Here is a 24,793-nt window from a genome sequence, read left to right as displayed (position 1 = left end):
CATTAGAAATGCACTTAGTTGGTTAATTGTGCTTTATAGTGTGCTCCATAACCTTAGGCTGTTACACTTAGGGGGACGTCTTTAATTAGCATCCGTGTTTGTGCCTGATCGGCACAAAAGCCGAAGGAGAGAGATCTTGCCTGTATTCATGATACAAATGTTCCGTCATTTTATTTTAATCACAGCCTGGCTAAATTGTGGCACTTTGCCCTGCATTGACTTCCACAGTTTGCAGTATTTCAAAATGTGTATTTCAGATAATGTCCTCATGTGGTAATTAATGTCAGCACTTGTGTTGAGTTATTTTGTTTCGTATCTATGAGTGTACTCCATAATTTAAATTCTGGTGTATTCATTTTCATGTGTCACCTACTCTGTGGGCTTTTAGTCATAAAGCACTCAGCATATGCTAGCAGGTACAGGAATATGGTTTTAAAAGCAGAGCTGAAGGAAGTAGAGTGGTGGAGAGTCTCAAGGTGAATTTCAATCTGAAGTGGAACAGTTTCTATGTTGTACTGTGTAGTAAATCCTTAGATTTTCTTGTGTTGGAAGAGGTAGAGCTTACCCTCATTCAGATTCAGCTAAACAGATATTCACCTGCTGAAACAAAAGCAGATCAGTAAATCAGAAAAATATGATTCAGTTAGTGAAATAAGCCTGTACAACAACACTGTTAAGAATCAAATATCAATGAATTATATAAATTTTTATTAGGCTCTTTTTGCCTTTTTTATTTTGAGTAGGTGTGATTTTATTTCTATTTTTTTTTAATGAACATAAATGAAAACATGAAAATAGTATAACAGAAATGTTAATGAAAAAATTTAAAGTATATTTCTGATGCAGTGTTAAAACAAACATGTAAAAGAGACTTCCCAACTCCCAACTAAACGTTATTTTTAATCTCAAAATGTGCCCATAATAGGTAATCAATATTATATTTTGTTCTGCCAAAACTGTCTGAATATTACTGTTACTTATTAGTTTTGCTTGGTTTGTCATTTTGTATACTGAGTAAAAATGTATTGATAAGGTTAATTCTTTTTATGTGACGTTATTCTTTTGAACAAAGGCCACTTTGAATTGATTATTCACTGTTATCTAAATTCATTTTTCTCTATGAAAAGGTAGCAATAAAAATATCAAGGGAAATGTGCAACCCAAAAAAAGGTTATTTTAATAGTTTTCTCTTTTTCACTTTTCATAGTTTATTCTTTGTAGTTTACTTATTTTGTGTTTTCTTAAATAATTTTCTACATCAAATCAATCTTTGCATTTGTAGGGAGAAAAAAAAAACACAAATGTCAAACACAGATCTTCAAAATAAATAAAACAATTATATATCTTCATTCCCTGGTTAGAAAGAATAGTCACCACAGAAATGACAAACATGAACTTGGGAATTTAAAACTGCTGTTGTTGTTGCAGCATCTTTATTTAAATGCTTTAAATATTTTAATATAAAAGTGTATATACTGCAAGAGTTTGAATGCAAGTTTAAATAATTAAATAGTGTGTGTGTGTTTTCAGCAAGTTCACAGTTATTTTGTTTACTACTTTTTATGCATATGCATACGCTCTCTGTATTAAGTATGCACTTTGACTCTTGCAGGCCAGAGTCTGTCACTGAGGCAGCTTGGGATATGCGGTCCTGCACCACGCCGCGGTCTGAGCTTCTGCGCTGAGACCGGACTCAGTCATCATACACAGCTCAGTGGAGCAGACCCTATCCAGAACGCAGGTTGCATTTCTCCCGACTGCGACATGCTGTGGGTTAAGGCACACGGACAGGACTCGCAACTGTCCAGCCAGTCTAACTCTGTTTTAACACTCACAGACACAGAGCAGGACAACAAATCGGATCAGGAGAATGGTAAGACCACCTGTGTTTCATTCTCAATTGTAACCTCACATTGAGCAAAATTTCCGATAGTAAATGTTGGTGATGTAAAACTGCAAAAATGGGTAAATACCTCTGAGCAAGTCAAGGCAAAGTCACCTTGAGTCACTCAAGGGCAAGGATGTAATTGGTTAGAGCTAACAATCGGTAGCCAATGACTGGTTGAGGTGACAGTATTAATGGATCGACTGGTTACGTTGGCAGCCCAAGGGGCACGGTGGGAGTTATAGGCATTTCAAAGAAAATAACATAATTTCCTGAAGCATATGAGCAAATGATGCAGAGAACTGCTAGACACTTCCTCTGGGCCTGTGCCGAATCGTAGATGGCTTTGTTAAAGTCACTCATATTCGTGCACGGATCCACAGGGTGTTGCTGGGCTTGCGAACAAACGCTACGGTGGATAAAGAGGGGCCCACTGGTTTGAAGTGCAAATTGGTGTGCGTTGGAATCCTTAATGCCTTACGGATTAGGGAGTTCGTTTGAAAAAGCAAATTGTCTATATATAAAATACATGTATGTCAAAGCACATATATCTGTATTTTAATTAGATTTATTTTTTCTGAGGAAGCATAAATCGCTTTTTTCCTTCAGCTAGCATGGTGGACTGTTTTGGACAAAGTTTATTTGCTGTTGTTGTGATGCATCTAGTTGGTTTTGCTTTCAAAGGAAAACAAATAATAGTCTGTGCCAAGGCTTTTTTTAATTCACATTCATATATTCACTACTAAGTTATTGCAGCATATACAAGATTAGTAGGGAAAAAAAGGATGTAAATATTTTAAAGTTGTTTGTGATGCCATGCAGTGGATATTTTTGACAATGTGGGTATTTGTTGCAGAAAATGTTGATTTTAAAAGAGAAAAGGGAAAAATAGGGGAGTGTAATCCTACTCATTGTAGGCTAAACATTTCTAAAGGAGGATCTGTAGTGTCTCATGTTCAGCGTTAACTGCATTGATAAAAGGAAACCGCATCTGAAATGCACACGCTCAATTTACATGTCACATTAGATACTATTTACTGCTGCTGCCTCCTCGTTTGGTGTGATATAATGTTTAATATAATGCAATAATTCACTCTTGAGAAGCTCTTGTCAGATTATAGTTTAGAATATGTACACTATAGGATAAACCAAGTAATATAGCTCTATTTAAGTTCACTAACATTTAGATTTAAGCATAGGGATGCAAAAGTCTGAGTACACTTTAAAAATCTGGGATATAAAATCTCATTTAATAGTGGAAATAATATGTTATTATATGTATACTTTGCAATGAATTTTTATTTTATTTTTTATTATAAAAATGATAACAACAAAAAAAAGTCACTGATAGTCTCAAACCTTCGGAACCCACTGTGTGAAATTTGTTCCTTATGTAGGGAACTTATGTATAAGGCTAAAAAAATAGCCTTGTGTTTTTTCTTTGGGTTTTTTTTCAAAGTCTAATACTCTGGCAAACCTTATATGAAATGTTTAATTCAGACATGCAGGTGAGCAGTAGTATTTGTCCAGCATATTCAAAGCCATTTTTCTTCTTTTTCTTTGCTGTGGATTAGGTCTGGGACTTGGTCCGTTTGAGTCAAAATATAATGATGTAGCTGAGAGCGGGCTGTCTGCTTCACAGCACTCCATTAAGAGAATGAGGTCAAGTTTCTCTGCACAGTCGTTCAGCTTCTGTATCTCTCCCCATCTTTCCCGAAATCTCTCCAGTCTGCTATGCAAAATACGCTAAAGCTGTATTATAGCACTGTGCTCTATGTATCCAGTCTCCTCCAGTGGGACTAGTCATAATTATATAAAGTTATAGACGACTCTGGAGAGTGACTATGCTTATTTATTAGTCAGTCGGGTGTTAAAATGTAAAAAGTGCATTTTTCATCAATGATTAGTCTACATTTTGTACAGCCAGTGTTTGATGTATTTCTAGGGTTTCACAGTATATGTGGTCTTAGGGTAGAGCAACCCTTTAAAACTTTAGCGGTACATAATGCTACAAATATTTTAATCAAAATGAAATTATGAAAAATGTCTTCATAAATATGATGCAAACAGATTTATTTGTCTGTATTCCAGAATCTCTTCTAGTAGGACTCTCTCTGTGAAGAATTCATGCAGATGTGACACACTGTGGGATTTACTGTAACAATTAAGCTGCACTTTTAAAGGTGTGGGATGAGTTTCCACAGAGACCTCATTGAGGCTGACTGTAAATTGTTCTGAGATGGATCTTTGGCAACCCATACAAAGCAAGGTCTGAATTTCGGCGTATGTCTTTTCCTGTTGAAGCAATTTCTTTGTTTCTTTGTGAAAATTATGCACTAACATAGAGGTGGAAATTAGCAGATTCATCCACACAGATGAACAAATGAAAATCAGCTATTTTTAGATTAAAATCTGTCATACTGTAATTCCAGAATCACTGTGGATGAATCAACAATACCACATTCTAGTTGTTTCCCCTTGACGACATAAAACCAATCACTTTCATTATAATCAACAAAACTGACTACACCTCAACAACGTTGACTGCACAGCATGCCGTTGCAACTGTCTTTGGTTTTCTTTCGGTTTTGTTGCATTGCATTGCACCGCTTGCTTGTGGTGTATACACAGTGTTGTAGCTTTGAAAAGAAAGCAGCAGCAGTAAAATTGCTGTGGGTGATGTTCTCAGAGCCGCTCAGCTGCAGGGTGAAAATCCCTGCTTAAAACATCATCCTTATAGCACACCTGTTACACTTCCATCTCCATCTCTTTTTAAATAATATTTAATGATATTTCTCTGTCTTGTGTATCCTTTGTTTGCAATATAATAAATAGGCTATATGCAGATTCATATGTCATAGATCATTATCTATCTTCATTACTCATTTAGCAGCAATGACCCCTTTCTCAGATGTTCTTTACTACCTGCGTAAGCAATTATTAAAAGTCAAATTGTATCTGCAGGGTCGACTATATAAATGTAAGACAGAACATATTGCCTCACACTGAGAAAAAAATTGGCATAAAAAGGACCATAATGCTTTATGGGAGTATATACAGAATATTATATATTTATTCACATTCATTATAAATAAAAAATTAAATAGGCCGTACATATTCAGTGTTTTATGAGGATTTTTTAAATAGTCTATAAATAAATATAAAAATAATATATATTTATTATACATTATTCTATATTATAAATTATTCATTTATAGATCTAATCATGAAAACTAAATTAATTTTGGCTGTTTAGATATGTAAACTTCACCATGTCACATATGGAGATTTGGGAGCCTTGTAATCCATGCGTGAACAAGCAATCATGGATGAAACATGTCGACTGAGCAATCTTAAAACTCAAATACTAATGGGGCAGAGAGAACATTCAACAGATTTTTGCTGCCCCACATTAGCATTGCATATAGCAGATGAATAATATTGCATTTAGATCTGTTTTGCACATATGTATTTGGCCAGTATGCAAGTGAAATGTGCACATGCCCAATTGCATACCAATTGATCAAGACACATGAAGTGACAAAGTATAAATACTCCCTTATGGGTACTTCTCCTGTTCACAGTGAATAAATCCATCCTCATATTAGGCATTTAAAGGGATAGCTCAACCAAAAATGAAAAACGTCATCATTTACTCCATTTTCCCCTCATGTTCTTCCAAATCTTCCTCTGAAGAACATAAAAGAAGATATTTTGAAAAATCTCCTTTTTTCCCACAGATATATTCAGTCAGATCTTTATATCAGAAGAAGATATTTTGAACAATGCACATTCCAGAAAATAAAGAAAGTCATACAGGTTTGGAATGACTTGAGGGTGTGTAAATATTGAGAATTTTCATTTTTGGATGAACTATCCCTTTAAGTAGGAAATCCACCTCTCTTTTGACATAAATATAACCCCTGTAGAGTGTCATATATCAGAATCTGTTTTAGCTATAAACCATATTCATTGCTGGTATCATTTAAGATGATTCATTTTTAATGAAGCGCTTGAAGATATATCGCACAGTCTGAGATCTAGCGGCTCAGGGAACATCCAAACAAGGCTCCTTTCAAAATAGGCAATAAAACAATATTTCAGTGGTGCTGCTGCTCTAAATATGTTTTTTTTTTTTTTTTTTTGCTTTCTCTAAGCTTCAACTGGATGTTCATGTGAAAGTGTTTCTCTCTGATATTTGTTTGGATCTTTTATGATGGTGGAAAAATGATATTTTCATCCAGGAACATAAAAGTGAAAAAGTAAGAAGTTCTTGTTCTGAATAAAACACTTTATTATCAGACAAGGCCAGTCAGTGAGTTGAAAGATTATATTCATGACTAAGTGAACATGTGTGCATATTTAAGGAAGCTATAAAGGGAATTAATTAAGGTTGGAGACTTACTTATTAAGTGAACCTTCAAGCAAGACCTCCCACATACAAAAAAATTTCATCAAAACAAAAGATCCAATGTGTGAGCCAGGTTTGGTTTCAAAGTTAGAATAACTTTTTTCCCTTAAAGGAACTTTAGCTAATTTGTATTCCTGTAAGGCATGTTAGAAGCCTCTACAGTCTGGCCAAGAAAGACATCGTGACAAAAGTCATCACTGTGAACAAAAGTTAGAGAAGCTCTTCGTTTGGCCAGGAAATAGTCTGGAAACCCAGCTGCCCCCTGCTTTTGTCTGGCCTGGTCGCTATTATCAGAGGATAAATGACCCGTATCAGGATCTTCAGTGCCTGTGAAGCTTTGTGCATGTGGGTGTTTGCACTGTGTTTTCACATGAGAGGAGTGTATATATAGGCTCCGTGTGTGTATACGTTCTCACCCCCTAAGGCCAATGAGGAATGCGGTCTCAGTTCTTAAACATCATTATAAGATCAGAGAGGAATCTCTGATCTTATAATGATGTTTAAGAACTGAGACCGCTTTTCCCTTGCGTACTGTAATATCTGCTCCACATTTCCATTTAGCACACTGATGGAGAATCCGTTGCTAATGCACGTTATCTATATCAACTATAGCGATTTGGAATGGTGGGAAATCGCTCTATTGAAATGCATATCATAACAGACTACCAGGAAAAACTTCTTTGCACTCCCAGAGGGGCAGCCAGAAGCAGGTTTGGGTATGTGTGTCCATGTAGGCCGTCCCTCACCCGTCGCCAGGATACTTAACCAACCATCTGTCACGTCTGCGAACATTTCCCCGCCTCTCTTTATGACTTCAAGGTGTTTGCTTCATTGATCATTGCAGACACCAAGGCCAGCTTGTTTTCCATATGCATTTCCACTTTTCCACAACAATGCCCAGAATGTCCAGGAGTGTACAACCATCTGTGGCAGCTAAGAGATTGAATGAGTCTCTCTCGCAATGTAAAAAAAATCGGATAAAAAAATCTTTTTTTTTTTGTAGACAAACTTCAAACGGAAAGGCTGATGAACCCTGTGTTTGATGCATTCTCATTACTCTGGGTGGCAGGAGAGTTTGGTCTGATGGTCTAAGTACAGAGTGATACAAGCAAAACAGGTCACACGGAGTGCCAGTGCAGCTTTAGCTTCATAAGCAGCACGAGGACTGATAGAGATAATTATTAGGTGCCAAATTGTCTTTTTGTCTGTTTTGCTTTTTCTATTACAGTTCAGCAAGAGGGCTTTGCCTTAAAGGTTACAGTCTATAGCTATATATAATGCAATTGATCGGCTTATAGCAGGATTAGGCTTTGATGGCCTAAAAAAGATGACGTGCTTGTGTGATTCTTCAAAAGGCTTTTTCTGTATACCACAGCACAGATGGAGGGTGTCTTTATCTGGGCTTTAGGGTTTTTGGAAAGTGTTGCTCTCAATTATAAATACAATATTGTTTTGGAATCAATTTGAGAAATTGACTTGGACCTTTTTTGGTATTTCTAAATGTCCAACTGTGAGCCTAGATGGCTGTGTTTTGCGAAGAGGGGAGAAATCTTCAAACATCGCAATGAAATGAAAGATTTTTTTTTTTTTTTTGCTGTTTTGTAATACTGATAAAAGGAACTGGGGTAGTGGATAGAAAACAAAAATGGCATGTATTATAATAAAACACAAGCAACATTTTATTGTGTTCCATTGCACAATTGCACAAAAAAGAAGAATAAGATTAACATTGCATTTCAGGCACAAATAAGAAATCATTTTCATGTTAAAATAAATTTTGCATTAAATTAGTTTTGTACATAAATCAAGTAAGCATACAGAGAGATTGCATAAAATGGTATCCAATTACAGCATGCTTTAGCATTTGCATTTGTCTTCGAGAGCATTGGTTTGAATAGGAACAAAATTAGATGGCATATTTACTGTAGCCTTAATTTAAGTTCTCCTCTCCCACAGTTAACATGGAGTCAGATATTGAAAAAAAACCTTCAGCTCATTGTAAAGTATAAAGGCAAGTGTTTCCTGATAACGTTACTAATCATACTTTTAAAATAATCTTAATTTACTGTGTACTGTATGTTATTTTATGACGAAGCAGAAAGTGAATTGTTCAACTTTTATTCATATGAGTACATGAAGACGTATTTTTTTATTATGAATTATGCCCACTGTTCTTGTTAGATATCATTAGTTCTCATCCCCAGTTAGTAGGCCTACATAAAGTTCTATTTTGTTGTCTATAATGTATAATTCATGTGACACGACAGACTGCAGAGCACCATTCTAAAAGCATTTTATACCAGTGCGTCTTTTATTCTTGAATGTAGTCTACAAGGGCTATGTGATAACCAAAGTGCATTAATATTCTTTATTTTGTGCCTGTTGTCTCTGATAAACTGTAAAAACCAGCAGAAATATCCATTTAAGTTAGTCTGAGGCTTTAGCGTTTTTACTTATGACTTAGATAACAATGCTTTTGGGAAACATGTCGTTGAGATTAAGTACACGTTACGTTCCGTTAACGTTCATCTTGCTGTTTTGGGAAACTCAGCCAAGGTCAGTTAAAAAACACGTCTGAATGTTCAGATGCTCGGTCAATCACACTTTCACTCAAGCACGTACTAATTGCTTCTGTGATTCCTATTTGTCTAATATATGCTATATATATTTTCCCCCTTAAGGATTGCAAGAGATTGCATGTGATTGCAGAGTGAGAACATCAGCTTTGTTCTTAGGGCAGATTAATATTTTGGTAGCCCACTACATCACTCTCTATCCAGCATGTCAATAATCGTCTCTCACTTTGCCAAGTGCAAACATTCTTCCTCACCAAATAAGTCGAGACCCAAGGTTTTAAATCTCCCATCGCAGACAAAGTTGTGAGAAAAGAATTCGGACTCATCTGATGGTGTTATACAAATCTATCATTCTTTCTCTTTCGTCTTATGAATAAAGGCTTCCACCCACTCTCACTCGAGGATGTGAAATCTGGCACTCACCACTTGAATACGTAACGTGCACAAACCAGCCTGCCAAGACCAATCATCCAAACTCTCGTTTACGGGGAGAGGAATTTGTTTATTCCTTTGTATAAACAGTTTAGATCTATTAATAACCTTCTATGTTATAGTAGGGCCACAGTTTATTTATTCATATTTGATTGCATGCTAATTATAATATTCATCCACTTTTCCATTCTTTTGAGACTTGGTCTCCTTTCTATTTATTTATTTAAAACCACCAACAACACAATATGCTTTAAATGTCCCTACCCTCCCATGTTTCGGTCTATTGGGTATTTTTCTTCCTGTAAGATATTGATTTTTGACTCCGTGTTTGAGGTGAACGTATGCAGGTCAGGACCTCTGCCGACCACCTCATAGGACGCCGAGATAAATCGAGAAAGTTGAGGGTTACAACTCATTCACCCTCTCCATATCCTTTTATTGCACCCCTCATAGTGGAATTGGATATAGAGGTCATGGGTCTTTGGTGGCACTCGTCACCCGTCTCAGACTCAGGCCATTGGATCTTTCATCCTGGATTAAAAAAGCAAGACAATTTCGAGACTCTACAGTGAATCGACTTCAGAACAGTCCCTTAAATCACATTAAATGTTGAAGGCACCAGCATTACATTATTTTCACATCATTCACAATGTAATTTGGGTTCGCTGCAGCAAGGCGACTCTCAGAAAAGGCTTTTTTCATCCATCATTTCGAATCCATAAATGTCCATTATCCCGAGATGACACTGTTGGATAACAAACTAATGATGGTGGTGTGATCTTCCTGCTCTAGCCGCAGCCTATTCTTGATCCTTGCCAGTGTGTGGCTCACAATGCCATCTGGATGTTGTCTGATTGCAATGTTGCTTTCAATGCTGCCTGATTGGATATGGCTACGCTTCTTGTTCAAGAAAGGTTCACTTTGAGTTTAATTTTACCCAGAGCTGTTTCGTTTACCCAAACTAATTATTTCTTCACTTATCATTCAGACTGTTAAAAGTAGTTGATGCTTTGAAGCAAATAAGGTTAATCCTGTGTAAAATGGATATTAGAGCAGGTGCCTTTGGTTTCTTTCCAAATTGTGTCAGTCTAATTCCGTGAAGATGGTCTTGCAACTTTGTTTAGAGACTTCAAATAAATTATTTTGTCTGTTAAACAATCAGGCTGCTGTACAGTTGTCTGGAAATTGGGAACAGTATCTGCCAGATCTTTGGCACTAATGATGGGCTCAGGCCCAACTTGGCAGTGCAAACACCAGAAAACCACAAATCACATTTTTTGATGCTGTGTTGAGCAACATTCAGATTGACATGCTTTTGTTTTGCTTGGTGGCACACTCTATTCTGAAGCACGAATCTCTTCAGAATTCTGCCACCATAATATAACAGATGGTTTTGAACAAATGCAGCGAAATATCAACAGTCTGAAGTATAACAAGGCCATGTATCAAAATCCATATTCATTTACATTTGCATTTGCATTTATATTCTTAGCAGAAACTTTCCTACTAAAGAGATTTTAAAAGTCATTTAGTTAATGTCAATGTAGTTTTCGCTTCCCAGCTTAAAGGGATAGTTCACCAAATAAATCTAAATTCTGTCTCACCCTCGTGTCATTCCAAAATTGTATGAATTTGTTGTTTTTTATTCTTTCTGTGGAACACTAAAGCAGATAATTTGTCAAATGTTTCTGTGTTGTTTTGTCTACACAGTCAGTGGGGTCCATTGTTGTACAGTGATGGTACATTCATTGTCTAGACAAAAACAATTGCTTTTGCAATTTTGCAATATTCTGCAGATTAAAAAGAAATCAACTTAAACAACTTTGGACAGGCATAAGATCTAAATACAATTTACACCACAAATGAAACGTTTTGGGTAGGTAGGACTTTGAAAGTCTCACAAAAGCAGCATTTAAAGGACCGAAATCAAGACCAATTTTGTTTTCTTGTAATGGGAAAGCTGAATTTTCAGTAGCCATTACCTCAGTCTCTAGTGTCACACAATCCTTCAGAAATCACTCTAATATACTCAAGAAACATTTCTTAATATTATTAATGTTGAAAACAGTTGGTTCAATTAAAGTTTTTTTATTTTAAAATTACTTTAAAAAAGTTTAAAAACATTTTTTTCCTTATTATTTATTTATTCAAATTTTGAAATTTGATTTTTTTTTTTTTTTTTTACTGATTTTTGCCCATACAAGATATCTTAGAAGGCAGCACAAACAGTCTTTGCTTAGGGAGGCCTAGGATGCTTTAAACTGCTGTCTAGGTAAACAGCAGGTGTTGTAACAGAGCTTATGTGTTAAATCCACTTCTGCTCAGTTATTACATTAGTGATGAATGGGAACGGTAGAGGTGAATGGGCTTTCAGTTCTACACAAATAATAACAAGTAGCTGTAGGCTCTATTGAATAGCAGCACATTGCTGTCCGCGTCATGTACCAAACTGTGCAGAATGAAGATTTTTGGAAGAAAATAACTTTTTAGTAGAGGTATACCATGCAACCCTACTACTAGTTGGACTGCTCACTTTCTGCGTTACTTTAGAAACACATTGAAGGACAGTTTGTGGAGTTGTGGGATGTTTCTTGTCTTTAAAGCCAGAGAGATATACTCAGTGGTATTGCCATTTGGGACTTAAATTTTAAATTTGCTTTATGGTGGATTTGTTTTCCTCTCTTTGCTGTGTGACATACAGATTTGCCATTGCTGAGCTTTGCTCACAAATAGCAGCACACTACATTAATCTATCTCAGCAAGTGATGAGTTTTTCTGTTTTATAGACTATACAAATCTACAATAATCACGCAATGCACCAAAACAAAACTGACAAAAAAGCAGGACTTACTGTACAGGAAGTACTTTCAAATACAGACAGATTGTCTAACATATCAAGCTTCTTAAAAGCTTTAAAAGCTGCTGTTTTCTGGTCACGATGAATCAGGTAAAAATAGATTTTTCTATAGAACAGGTTGCCATGAGGTGAAACAACTGTAATTATAAGGCATAGTCCATCAGCCATTTAAAGGGGGTGATTTTATTCTTGTGTACTGCTTTTCATCCACTACATGTGGCAAAGGGTTGATGGGGAATAAACCTTTGAACATTAAATAGGCTATAGAAGCTATTTTCAGACAAACACAAAAACCAAAATAAGTCATCAAAGTTTTCTGGAGCATCTGGAAATATATATTTTTTTTCTACATCATTGTGCTTTTGTATATCATATAGAGCTATTTTGATTTTTAAATCATACTGTATGCTTGTGCGCTTATTAGTAGGAAGAATGCACAGGTGATGTTCTTATTTAGAAAATAGCATGCTGTTAGATGCATACTCTAAAACAGTCTAATAAACAGATGCTGTGCAAAGTTTTGAGACATTAGAGCACATCAGTTTTAGACAGTGTGCAGCCATAACATCCATACAGATTATGGGTATTTTGTCAGCATTCACCCAATTATGTTGCTCAACAGTCCAACAAGACTTCTTGAGATCATGTGGAGAAAACTTGCAATGGCAATCAATGAAAACAGGAAAAAAGTATCCAAAATGGAAGAAGAATCTCACAAATCCTTTCAGGGCACCGGTGTTTTGGAGACAGTGCTATGCATCTGTGAAGCCATCATGGCAGAACCATTATTCTCAATAAAAGCTTTGCTTTGCTGGAGACGAGTCCATTTTCTACCCTTCAGTGCTGCTGTATGTTGGCCAGGTGCTTGCTGACAGCCCTGTGAATAATGTAGCAGGAAGATAGAGAGCTCTGGGAAAGAAAGTCAAGTCCCAGGACCCACCATTAAATATCACAATCCACTCTTCCCGGGGACGCGAATGACATTTTATCTCAGCTGGTAATAGAGATCCAACCTTTAAGTGCTGAGTGGGACAAACCATTATTCACTATCTTCTGCTCTCTCAATGTCCTCTCCTTACACTGTCTACCTCTGCTGCACAATGTTATTATGACAATGTGGGAATATTCTCATTTCACGGCCCCCTGCTAAAATGAAAATGTTCTGGAATTCAATCGAACCAATAAATTAGGTCAAATGTGATATGGCTTTTGACTAGTCCCAACAATTCAAGCACTATGCTTGTAGTGGTTTCAAAATGAGCATTTAAAAAAGAAAGACACTGGTTTGGATGTGAAAATATTTCTGCGTCCTCTGATATCGATATCTCTAAGGTGCAGATTGTAGCGTGTAGTGAAATCTCTTAATGCCTTAAGCCATGAGGCCATGTGCCACAGGAAAACATTAGATCCCCAGAGTCCTTGGCAAAGCCCGCTGTCTGAGAGAAAGTTATTGTCTCAGCAAGCTGGTGTAATGATTAGCCTCAATCAGGATATTGAACATAGGTCGATCACGAAAATGGCAAGGGCTTAGAAGTCAACATGTAACGGCTTCACAACTCTGCATACCGAGATCGACCACAATGCACAAAAGAAGAAAGGAAAAGTGAAATTTGAAAAGTGCTACTATTTCTGTCACCTGCATCAGCTAATTTAGTGATGCGTCGATTTAGTCTACGTTGAAATTTCTGTTTGAATGGTTTCAGATGAGTCTGGTTCAGGATGAATCTTTGATAGAAGAATCAAAGAACCATTGTGGCGGTGCTTACAATGCTCTTAATGTTATTATTATTATTATTATTTTTATATTTGAAAAGATACTTTTTATTCAATGAAAAGATACAATTATTCAATATAACGTCATGTCATATTCATAGGGGTAGGCAATAAACAATATCATATCGATATTGCGATAAAAGATTATGCCGATAATGGTGATAAGCTTTGGACATTTTTATTTAACATGGATTATTTTAACAGCCAATCACACAGTAGAAATAAATGCGCCCACAGCTATTCAGTGCATGTCACTAACATATTTCCATGTGCTGAGTGTCTTTGTGTGAATGAGTGGTATGGTTTTTTTTATTACACAAAATCAAACGCGCATTATGCTCATTGTGTTTTTAGCGTCTGCTGTCTCGCTATATGAGGACACGAACGCATGAACTTCATATCTAGTATGGCTGCATGATCTATAGTTTCAGCATTGATATCGTGATAGTCACATCACAGGATGTGTGATGTTTTAGTATAGGGATGTGTGGTATTGGAAAAGTATATATTATATTTCAAATGGTACGATATCATAATTTTGCTAAATTCGGTATTTCATACGCTGCAGTTGCGAAATGCACCTGTAGGTGGCAGTGCTTCCCAAATTGCTGCACAACTGGTAAATGTGACAACAGAACAACCTGATGGATCATCAAACAGATTAAACTCTATCAACGCACTCAAAATTAATAAATAAAGAGAACAGTAGAAGTGAAATATGGCATTACTGTGCATACAAAACAGATGTATGCAAGCTTTGCAATAAATCATGTGTTTCCACAGAGACAACACATCAAAGCTTTTTAAGCATTTGTCGCTTGCTCAACCTGATCTTTTCAGAAAATTAAGAGATTGACAGGTGAGTGCATCATCCAACTTTTATTTACAACTGATCAACACACATACAGATGTGATACAGTAAGCTCAAATGTGCGTGTGTGACATGCTAAAACTAGTGAAGTTTTGGTTGCGTAATATATGCACTTGCATTTCATACAATCGAATATTAATTGGATTTGAATTGAGCAATAATTTTGCTATATTAATTTTAGTATCAATAATATGAAGGGAATGTTTCTGACGCGCTGTCGACTGCTAATATGAAGCAGCCAAGAGAGTGAGATTTTATTTAATGCTTTTTCTTTGTCTGAGTCTGAAATCTGAAAACAATCTGAGAGAGAGAAATAATAACATGATTTTGAATATTACTGAAAAGATAAGAAGATTTGAATATATTTTCATCTTATTACTTCAGTTAGCCTATTTTTTGTAAAATGTAACCTATGTTCCCTGTAGGTTTTTTGTTAGTTTGATACAAAGGTATTAAGATATGAATCTGTTTTTATTATTATTATTATTATTAATAAAATTGTTTTAAATTCACTTATCTTTTGAGGCTGCCTGGTTATTTGTCACCTATGGTATCGATTTAGTATCGATATCGAGGTATTACATTCTGGTATCGTACCGAAGCCAAAATGATGGTATCGAGCCATCCCTAGTTTAGCATACTGATTGTTATATTTATACTGATCGTTTTCTTTGCTCACACACGACACCGTGTCTACACCGGACGTGACAGCCGTTTTGTCGCGCCGCGGACAGCTAGAGGCTGTCTACACTGGACATGACAAGGCAACCTTTGCAGATCATTTGAACATTGTGTCAATACGTCATAAATAGAACGATGCATCAGTTTACTGTTGGGGATTTGTCGCGTCACGCTGCATCCAGTGTAGACAGCATCACTGATTATAATGAGTTCTATTGTATTTTGTCACGCTGCGCCGCTCACATCAAGTGTAGACACGGTGGGAGCCACGCAGGTGCATGTGAACACTGAATTCCATTCACTTCCGCGTCTATTTGTGCCTGTAATGACACATACGCACAAAATTGTCAAAATGCATGTCTCTGCAAGTATCCTTGTAAACACAGTTGTTTATGGCTTAGGTGAAGGTAAACAATTGAGAAAGAAAATGGATGTGTAACAGTATATTGTTTCACAGCAGTTAAATATTCCTGCTTTCTGTGTCATGAATATTAACAAAACAACAAAACACAGAGAAAAAAAGCACTTTTGTACTGTAGCTTTAACACAGATATATTAGATTTAGTTTATACAGTGAATACTATGCAGTGTTATTTTACATTTGATTATTCGATTTCTGTACCTGAATACAGTTAGAATTACCTGAAAAATATAAAGCACTGTTTATTTCATTTAAATCTTTGTTCTATTATATTTATCTATGCTTGTAATTTGTTTATTTTCTATGCTGATTTACTCACTTACAAAATCACCCCATTGATTTTTTTTCTTCCAAATGAGCTATTCAAGTCATCTGGTGATTTTGTTTTTCATATCGCAATATATATTGCAGAAAAACAAAATATTGCAATGTGAGTTTTTTCCAATATTGTGCAGCCCTAATAACTTGAGCTCCTGTGAATCACATCACAAGCTTTTCACTGTTTCATTTGAAAACAAAACTAAACAGAACAGAACTGCTGTCTACTATCAAATGCACACTGAAACTGAAACAAAAAAAAGATCTTGCATTTACATTTATTCATTTAGCTGACGCTTTTATCCAAAGCGACTTACAATTGCTATATATGTCAGAGGTCGCACGCCTCTGGAGCAACTAGGGGGTTAAGTGTCTTGCTCAGGGACACATTGGTGTCTCACAGTGGATTCAAACCCGGGTCTCTCACACCAAAGGCATGTGTCTTATCCACTGCTCCATCACCACCCCATCTTCATGACAAACCGGCAAAATAAAAAGTTTGGTTTAACTTGAAGAAATAATTACAGAAATACATTATATTACTATTGTATACTAAAATGTACTTCTTAATGTAATCATAATATTATAATTTTTAAGGAATATCATACAACCAAGATATTGTTTTCATTTAAACCAAGATTGTTTTAATTTATACAATTCTGTTGTGCAGCATATTATTTGGCAAAAAAGTTAATTTTATGTAAAGTTTTGTTGTAAATTTAATTGTTATATTTGATTACATTTTAAAAGATTTATTGAATTATTAAAGTTGTATTCATTATTTTCATTAGACAATTTTTTTATGATAAATTTGCATTGCATCATAAAAGATTTCAAATAAAATGGATTTCATGGGGCCCCAAATTAAAAGTTAAAAACTTAAAAGTTTCATTGTGAACAAACAATTTATGTTTACATTCATTCTCAAGGTCTAACAAATATGTGGAAAACATTTTTTGCGATGTTTTTATGTAAAAGTGCATTAATAGCTGCTGCATGTATCAGCTAAAACCCTTAGTTTTAGCTCAAAATTTCGCCACAGACAGATAACCTTGTGATTTTGTTGTTTGACTGGTTTCAGATGAGTTTGCTTCTGGATGAATCTATAATATAATAAATTGAGGGTGCTTAAAAGGTTCTCTATGTAATTTGTAGCTACGGATTGTTCCCTAGACTCTTTGTCATGTACCACAACTTGAGGAGAGATATTTGTTGTGCCCAGGCTTTATTTCCTGACTATGACCTGTTTATTAGAGAATGTAACATTCAATTTGAACGATAGAATTACTCCTTGTGACTTGGTTTTGCTTGTATCCCCCTGCCAGCTTGAATTGGTTTTCCTGAGAGAGCAACCAGAAAATAAATCACAAGATGTGTAATAAATTGCAATCGCAGCTTCATCTATATTTGAAAAGATCCATTCTTGCCACCGATGAAAGGTGGTCCCATAGCTGCACTGTGTCTGAGTCTAACAGGTGCTGAATAATGAGTAAGCTAGACCTAAACTCCCCACTGCTCTGATGATAATTTGTGGACTATTTTGTGAAACATGTTGCTCTACAGGTGGCATTTATTCAAAATCATTCTGGCTTCTTAAACATGTCATTTTTGTCATGTATAGATGTAGGTGGTGCTCAGAGCCAAATTGGCAGCCGCCTTCTTTTCCATTACGTATGTCCAGTTGCAGTTGCTTCGGTGGGCGTGAAAACCAGGTGCAATGTAAAAGACCCCCTGGGTAGATTTTGACATGCCTCGCTGTAGGGGGCTTCATCTCTGCCGTTCCCATCCTTGTCAACTACTCACTTCAATCCAGATTATCCTTGCACAGGAACCCCTGCTGCGACCCATAATGTAGATCAGATCAACAAGACAGACTCGGTCCCTCAAACACCGATACTGGCACACAGGTGCGCAAGGCACTTGAAAAAGAGCCTAAATGGACACTTGTGTTCTTTCCTGCATTTAATATAGATGTACATTGCACTCTGGTGCCGAGCTATATGCTGTTCTTTCTGAAGTTAATGGATGCATAATGCACCTGTGCTTCTGACTGAGGCTGTATTCTTCTCTGCCAAACCTAAATTCAAACTCTTCATCCTGACATCCATCCTGAAGTTATTGCATCTCAAAGAGCACAGCTCATCTTGAGCTCCCTTCATTATATGTGCATCTCTCAAAACAACTGCCTCCTTTAATGGCAGGAAGGCATCTTGCAGATTTGATTACGTGTGCCCTCAGAAAAGAAGCAAGGACAAACACGCCTAAAATATGAACGCTGAATAAGGGAATGTGAGGATGAGGAGACACTTTCAAGGGGCAGTTCACACAGGACACATTCCTGCACTTTTTAAAATAAAATTTTTTCTAAGTAAACATGCACTAGATGGATGCTTGTGATGTGTCGTTTCAGTGGGGTTTTTTTCTTTCTTTTTTGCTATTATTATTATTATTATATATAGATTTTAATAATATACATTTTAAAATATACTTTAAATGTATTCAGTATTTTTGAATTTCAGTTTTCAACATTGATAATATGAAAGTTTTTTTTTTTCTGAGCAGCAAATCAGCATATTAGAATGATTTCTGATGGATAATGTAACACTGAAGACTTGCATAATGGCTGCTGAAAATTCACAAATATATTTTATAATATATTCAAATATAAAACAGATTTTATTTAATTGTAGTAAAAATAATAATATTTCACAATATTAGTGTTTTACTGTATTTTGGATCATAAATGCAACCATGGTGAATATAAAAGGCTTTTAAAAACATTAAAAAATCTTACTGACCTGAAACTTTTGAACAGTGTACCTTGAAGTAAATAATGTAATGTAAATAAATAAATAAATAAAATAATCAGAAATGACTACATGGTTGTAATATGTAAAATAATATACTAAAGCAGGTCAGTCCCCAGAATTGTCTACTATAATTAGATTATTTTAAAATCTTAATATTTCTATATTTTTCTTCTTAAAATAACACTGTTAGTCCATTGTCAAGTCAAGCCAAATTAATTTAATTCATATGTGATTTTTCTACAGTGGAATGTATTTCAAAGCACCTTTAAGGACGAAAGAATTGTCCACAATATATTAAGAAAGCATTGTTAACTGCTTGCATTTTTACCTTGTCATATTTACATCATCAGTTTCCTTTAATTAAAGTAATTTAATTGAAATGAACACTGATCTCATACTAAGCTTTGTTTTTTTTAAATGCAAGAACATGTCCTGTGTGACCGGCCCCTGTTTGGTTTGTTTTATTGAAGATAGATCAATGTATACAAACCAAAGAGCCACACTGCCTCTGAGCTACACTAGAAGTATATCCACAAAAGCCCTATAAAGATGTTTGTTTACTCTAACAACATAGTAGATGCAAAATTCCCAACGTCTGTCCTTCTCCACCCAATTCCCTTCGCTTAAATCAACGGTGCTTGTAATGAGGTGTGTGTCGATATGTGTGTGGTTGGCTGTCACAGTGGGCTTTCAGGAAAAGCCTGACCTGGCTGAGAGAGGATCAGCGGAGGCAAAGACATCATGCTGGCGGACCATGCCTCTGATCTGATGCTTATCCACCTGACAGTCCGACCCCAATCCATCTCCAGTACCGCAACTACAATTACAGACCTCTGGACGTGCAGCGCTCATGCATTGTTTGGTTGACGCAGTAACTTTTGGAACATCTTAACGCTATATAAAAACGGCTATTTGTAATGTTGTGCTTTGAGAGTTTGTTGTGCTCTTCAGTGGAGTGATTAATGCCATATAGACTGTCTCCTGGGGTTTGTGTGCTATGAAACATATGTCCGCTTTGTTTATTGTATTCCCAATTCATCTCTGGATTGTTACGATAGGAGAGTTCTTAGTAAAGCATTTATCATATTCAAATGGCAACTATGCCCTAGATACTTGGCACTCGAGAGTGATAATGTCATATCCTTTCTCCAGTGCTCAGTTCTTAATGTCAAAAAAAGCACCCATTTCAGTCTTGTGTTCATCTCAAGTGAGCATTATCTCTAGACACTCTTTGAAGCACTGGGATTATCATTATGCATTTATTTCTTTGCTTAATTTTTTTTTCCAGGGCTCTGTGGGCAGATGGTTGCTTTGTGATACATAATTGGTTATTATATTTATTCATTGTTGGTTCATTTTGCATGAAACCCAGTGAAAATCTTATTTGTGTTGCTATTAATATCTAATCCTTTATTAAATTAATAATGTTTTATCTTGATATATTTAAATCAGTAATAACAAACAGAGCACATTCAGTTTACAATTATGCAAGCTAATGACAAACAACCTGTTGTGATCTTCGTATTACAAACTTGTTATATTTCCACCAAAAGGTCCAATTTTATTATTTATTTCAATTTGAATCTTGAAGATGTAAAATAATGTTCAGAACATCAGCCCAGTGTTGCTAAACTGAGAGGAAAGCATGTTAAATGAAAGCTGCACTGTATGTATGACTACAGTGGGTTTACAAAACTATTATGAAGTAAATATTTTGTAGTTCTTGGTTGTAGCACATCAGCAATTTTCCCGGTTATAGATTAGCCAAGGGTGCGCACACACACACACACACACACACACACACACACACACACACACATGCGCACATGAATAGGAATTTCAATGCACATTTGCCATTTAAAGGTGAAATTCAGCAAAGAACGAAACACACTGTTCAGTACTGGTGAAATTACCAGTGGTAGGGAGAATTGCTCAGTACTTTCAAAAGCATGCTACATTATTTAAACAATGTTAATGCTAGGATGTTTATAAGATTTCATTTCATAACACCGGAAATAAAAATGTACTTCAGATTACCCACTACTTAATGTCAAATAAATGTCCCTGCATATCTAATACATGCTTTTATAGTGCCGTATTAACTAACCAACACTGCACAGTAAATCAGTGGTTATAACTCCAATAGATTTCAATTAGGCGTCGCTGTGTTTGCATTAGCTGAGAGCCAAATTGAATGTGACACCCTCACATTAAGCACGAATATCTAAGGGTAGACGGCGGGAGGGAAATGTGTATTGCAGAATTCCTGTTGTTAGATATTCACATTGTTTGCAGCTTGACACATTGAGGTTATGGCTATATGTGTGCTTAACAATTGAAATGCAATGAAATTTTGAATGTTACAGATTCAGATTATATGATAATTTTCAGTATATGTCTTTATTTTGAGTTACATATATAGGGATACCAAGCATACATGCTAGGCAATCTGACTTAAATCTTTGTATCATGGTACTAATATGTGTTTTTATTTATGTATTTATAGTTATTTTTGCTGGATATTTTACTAATGTTTTACATGCTGAAATACTCTTACATTATATAACCATAACCCCCCCTTCTGAACATGCGCATGCACGCACACACATACACACTGACCTGCACTATAAACATTCTATCCACCTAAGTGCAATACTTCACTTATTATAGGTGCAATATTATGGATTACCTCCCTTGGACTACTTCCTTTTGCTTTCTGGGACCTGAGTCCTAATTTTGTATCATAACATGAAAATGTGAGCTGGTATGACAATAAAAAGTTTCTTGTATCCTTGAAACAATGTAGTCATGTCTATTTTTATTCTTTAATTCACTGTAAACTACTTTTCAAAGTAGTTTATTTTCAAAGTATGTTTATTTTATAATTTTGTTTTGTTCAATGTGTTTCTGAAACAAGTCTATTATCCTCACCAAGGCTTATTCTAATTTTACATTTTATTCTAATTTAAAATAATGGTTTCTTTTGTTTTATATTTATGTGGAAACTGTTTTATATTTTTGCGGAAATTGATACTTTTTTTACAGAATTCCTTGATGAATAGAAAAAAACAGCATTTATTAATTTATTTTTATTATTATTTTTTGTAAACGACTTCACTGTTGCTTTTGACCAATTTAATGCATCCTTGCTGAATAAAAGTATCAATTTCTATTAATACTTATTTAAATATTTTTTTATATTAATATATATATATATATATATATATATATATATATATATATATATATATATATATATATATATATATTATTATTTTATATATTTAAATATTGTTAAATTAATATTAATAAATTAAAAAAAACACTTAACCCCACTGTTTTCAATCAACTTCTTTTTAATTGTAACCTGATGGACACAAACTAAATATTGGATTATTCTAACAACCAAATCTATTAATTTAATCAGCTGCTGATTAAATTCAAAATTTAATCAGTAGCTGCTGTTGTATAACATTTGAGTAAAAATCTAAATCAAAAGGCTTAAAACAATATTACATTAGAAAAATTGAATAAGCCTCATTTGCAGCCCTTGTAAAATATATGAACACCTGGGACCATACATAAGTTGAATTCTATGCAGTGACGTTATTTGGAAACCATAAACAGCCTGCTTTTACACTTTGAGCATTACGGTGCGTCAAACCTAATCCAAGCCATTGTAATCGATGGAGCTGTTTATGCCACCACACAGTTTGCATAATTAGGGTATTTTTTTTCCAGTTATCTCAATGGCCAAAAGTGTCCCACTTTACCTGAATTCACCCTATTAGTGTCAGCTTTAATGCTTGATGCCACTCGTATAGCATGGTATAAATGAAATAGCAGGATCAGTTCCAGCTGACACATTTTCATGTAGCGTCTAGCCCTCACATTCTAGGAACTGGTAAATGCAGGGTTGCACTGCTGTAGTTTGCTGCTGCCCTGCCCTGTCCTGTAGGTCTAGGTATGGAAGACTATGATTTAACAAGGGCCCTGCATCAGGGCAGGTGTGGCAATGATGGATTGAGGTGCTTAGTAGAGCACTCGCAGCTGGGACAGAGAGTAATCGGTGTGTACAGAGAGCTGGCCAGAGTAAGCAGAACAGATACATCAAGCCAAAATGCACAACAGAGTCGAGAGGGGTCACGTGCACGCAAATCCTCATATATTTACAGATGACAGAGGTCTCCATACTCAAGCACTAACACAAAGGTAACATTATCGTCCTGCTCCAAGTGTTATATAATGTCCTGTTGCCTGCGCAGGGCTATTATTTGATTTATGGCTCGGGCCACAAGGTGAGGTGTGCAGCATTGTTTTTTGTAGGATATGATGACTACATATATGTACAGTCTGCACCTGTTTGCACAATTGTGTTCATTAATTTATTGCATGTTAAAGCATTGTAATTTGCATGATTTCTTTAAGTAGGCATTTCTATTGTGCTCCTTTAATATCTCAGCTCATTTATTATATGCTGTTTTGCACTTTTATTTCTAGGCACTAGGGAGAGGACAAGATGTGATGGGGAGAAGAGGAGAGTTGGGCATGGCTCCCAGCTTTTGACAATTTTTTTAGTGCATCCCACTGATTTTTTGTGTTTTTCAGACAATGCTCAAGTTGCATCAGAATAGATGGCACATTAATGCAGAGAGAGAGAGACAGAAGTCCTCTTCTTAAAAGCCTATAATGTTGTTTATGGCGTTTTCACTATAACAGCACCAATGAGTTTGAAGCGTCCCGTAAAGCTACAGAATGCTAAAGTATGAACTAGGCTGCCAAGTAATGACTAAAAAGCCATTACACAACTTTGCAGTGTAGTTTGGAAAATGATAACTTGGTTTTTCAAAGTGAAGTGTTAACGTGAATAACTTCTCCAATGCCAGGTTAATGTGCAAAGACAAGCCATTTGTTGGTGGACTGAGTTTAAACAATGGGGCGAATTCTCTCAATATTTTAGTGTCATACATTCACCATATTTTATATATATATTTCAGCACCAGGGCTTGACATTAACACCTGTATTTCAGCTGTGGTCGGTAACACGGTCACTCCTACTAGCCACTTCGGCGGGTTGAATTTTATATAGCTACAGTCAGGGCCGGATTATCCATAGACGGGATTGCGCGAGTGCCCTGGGGCACCAGCCAATAGGGGGGCACCAAGTGATTAAGATAATGACGAGACCTTTAATATATTTTTCATGTTTTTTAAATATATATTATTTTGATGGAAGAGATACATTCAAAATTAATAGTTAATGATACAATACATAAAGAATTGCGATTGGGTCAGGTCACAGTGTCTCCCCCCAGTCAGAGTCAAGCCCGCAGTTTAGCGGTTGTAGGAAATGTGAATTAAACCAAGACAAAATATCATGAAACATAGCCAGGGCTCTACAGTGTGACCATTTTAGTCGCATTTGCGACTGAAATGTACTGCGTGCGACTTGATACTGCGACTATCAAAAAATATTTAGGAGCACCTGTGCGATCAGGGTATTTGTGTTTGAGCTCAGGGGAGCTTCAAAGATTTCTACTTGCGTGTTTTTGCAGCGTTGCGTAAGGTATCGCAAACATATGTTGATTCCTTGAATGCAATGTTAGAGTTTTGTTCATTGCTGAGTTACGCAAGCTCACAAATCCTCTCGTTATAACAAACAAATTGTAAATAAGAGATTCGTTGTGCAGTGTAGAGAACTTCATTGATTATTATGGAACTTTGTGAGATCGCGATGAACTGGTGTGACAGCTTTAAA

The 24,793-nt window shown here is 35.8% G+C and overlaps 1 protein-coding gene across 1 annotated transcript in view; it reads left to right on the top strand.

Annotated features, from left to right (window-relative positions):
- The window catches only part of LOC306883667 (teneurin-3-like), a gene marked incomplete at its 5' end in the record, with an annotated part of 95,928 nt that overhangs the window by 1,197 nt on the left and 69,938 nt on the right, over positions 1–24,793 (top strand). The window contains one exon of the mRNA XM_079439042.1: positions 1,613–1,873. Within this exon, the coding sequence (XP_079295168.1) occupies positions 1,613–1,873 (261 nt within the window). The remainder of the gene's footprint in view (positions 1–1,612; positions 1,874–24,793) is intronic.

This window comes from Barbus barbus (assembly GCF_936440315.1).
Source record: "Barbus barbus genome assembly, chromosome: 17".
Classification (NCBI taxonomy): domain Eukaryota; kingdom Metazoa; phylum Chordata; class Actinopteri; order Cypriniformes; family Cyprinidae; genus Barbus; species Barbus barbus.
The sequence above is the reverse complement of the archived record's forward strand: the minus strand, read 5'-3'. Positions and strand labels throughout refer to the sequence as shown.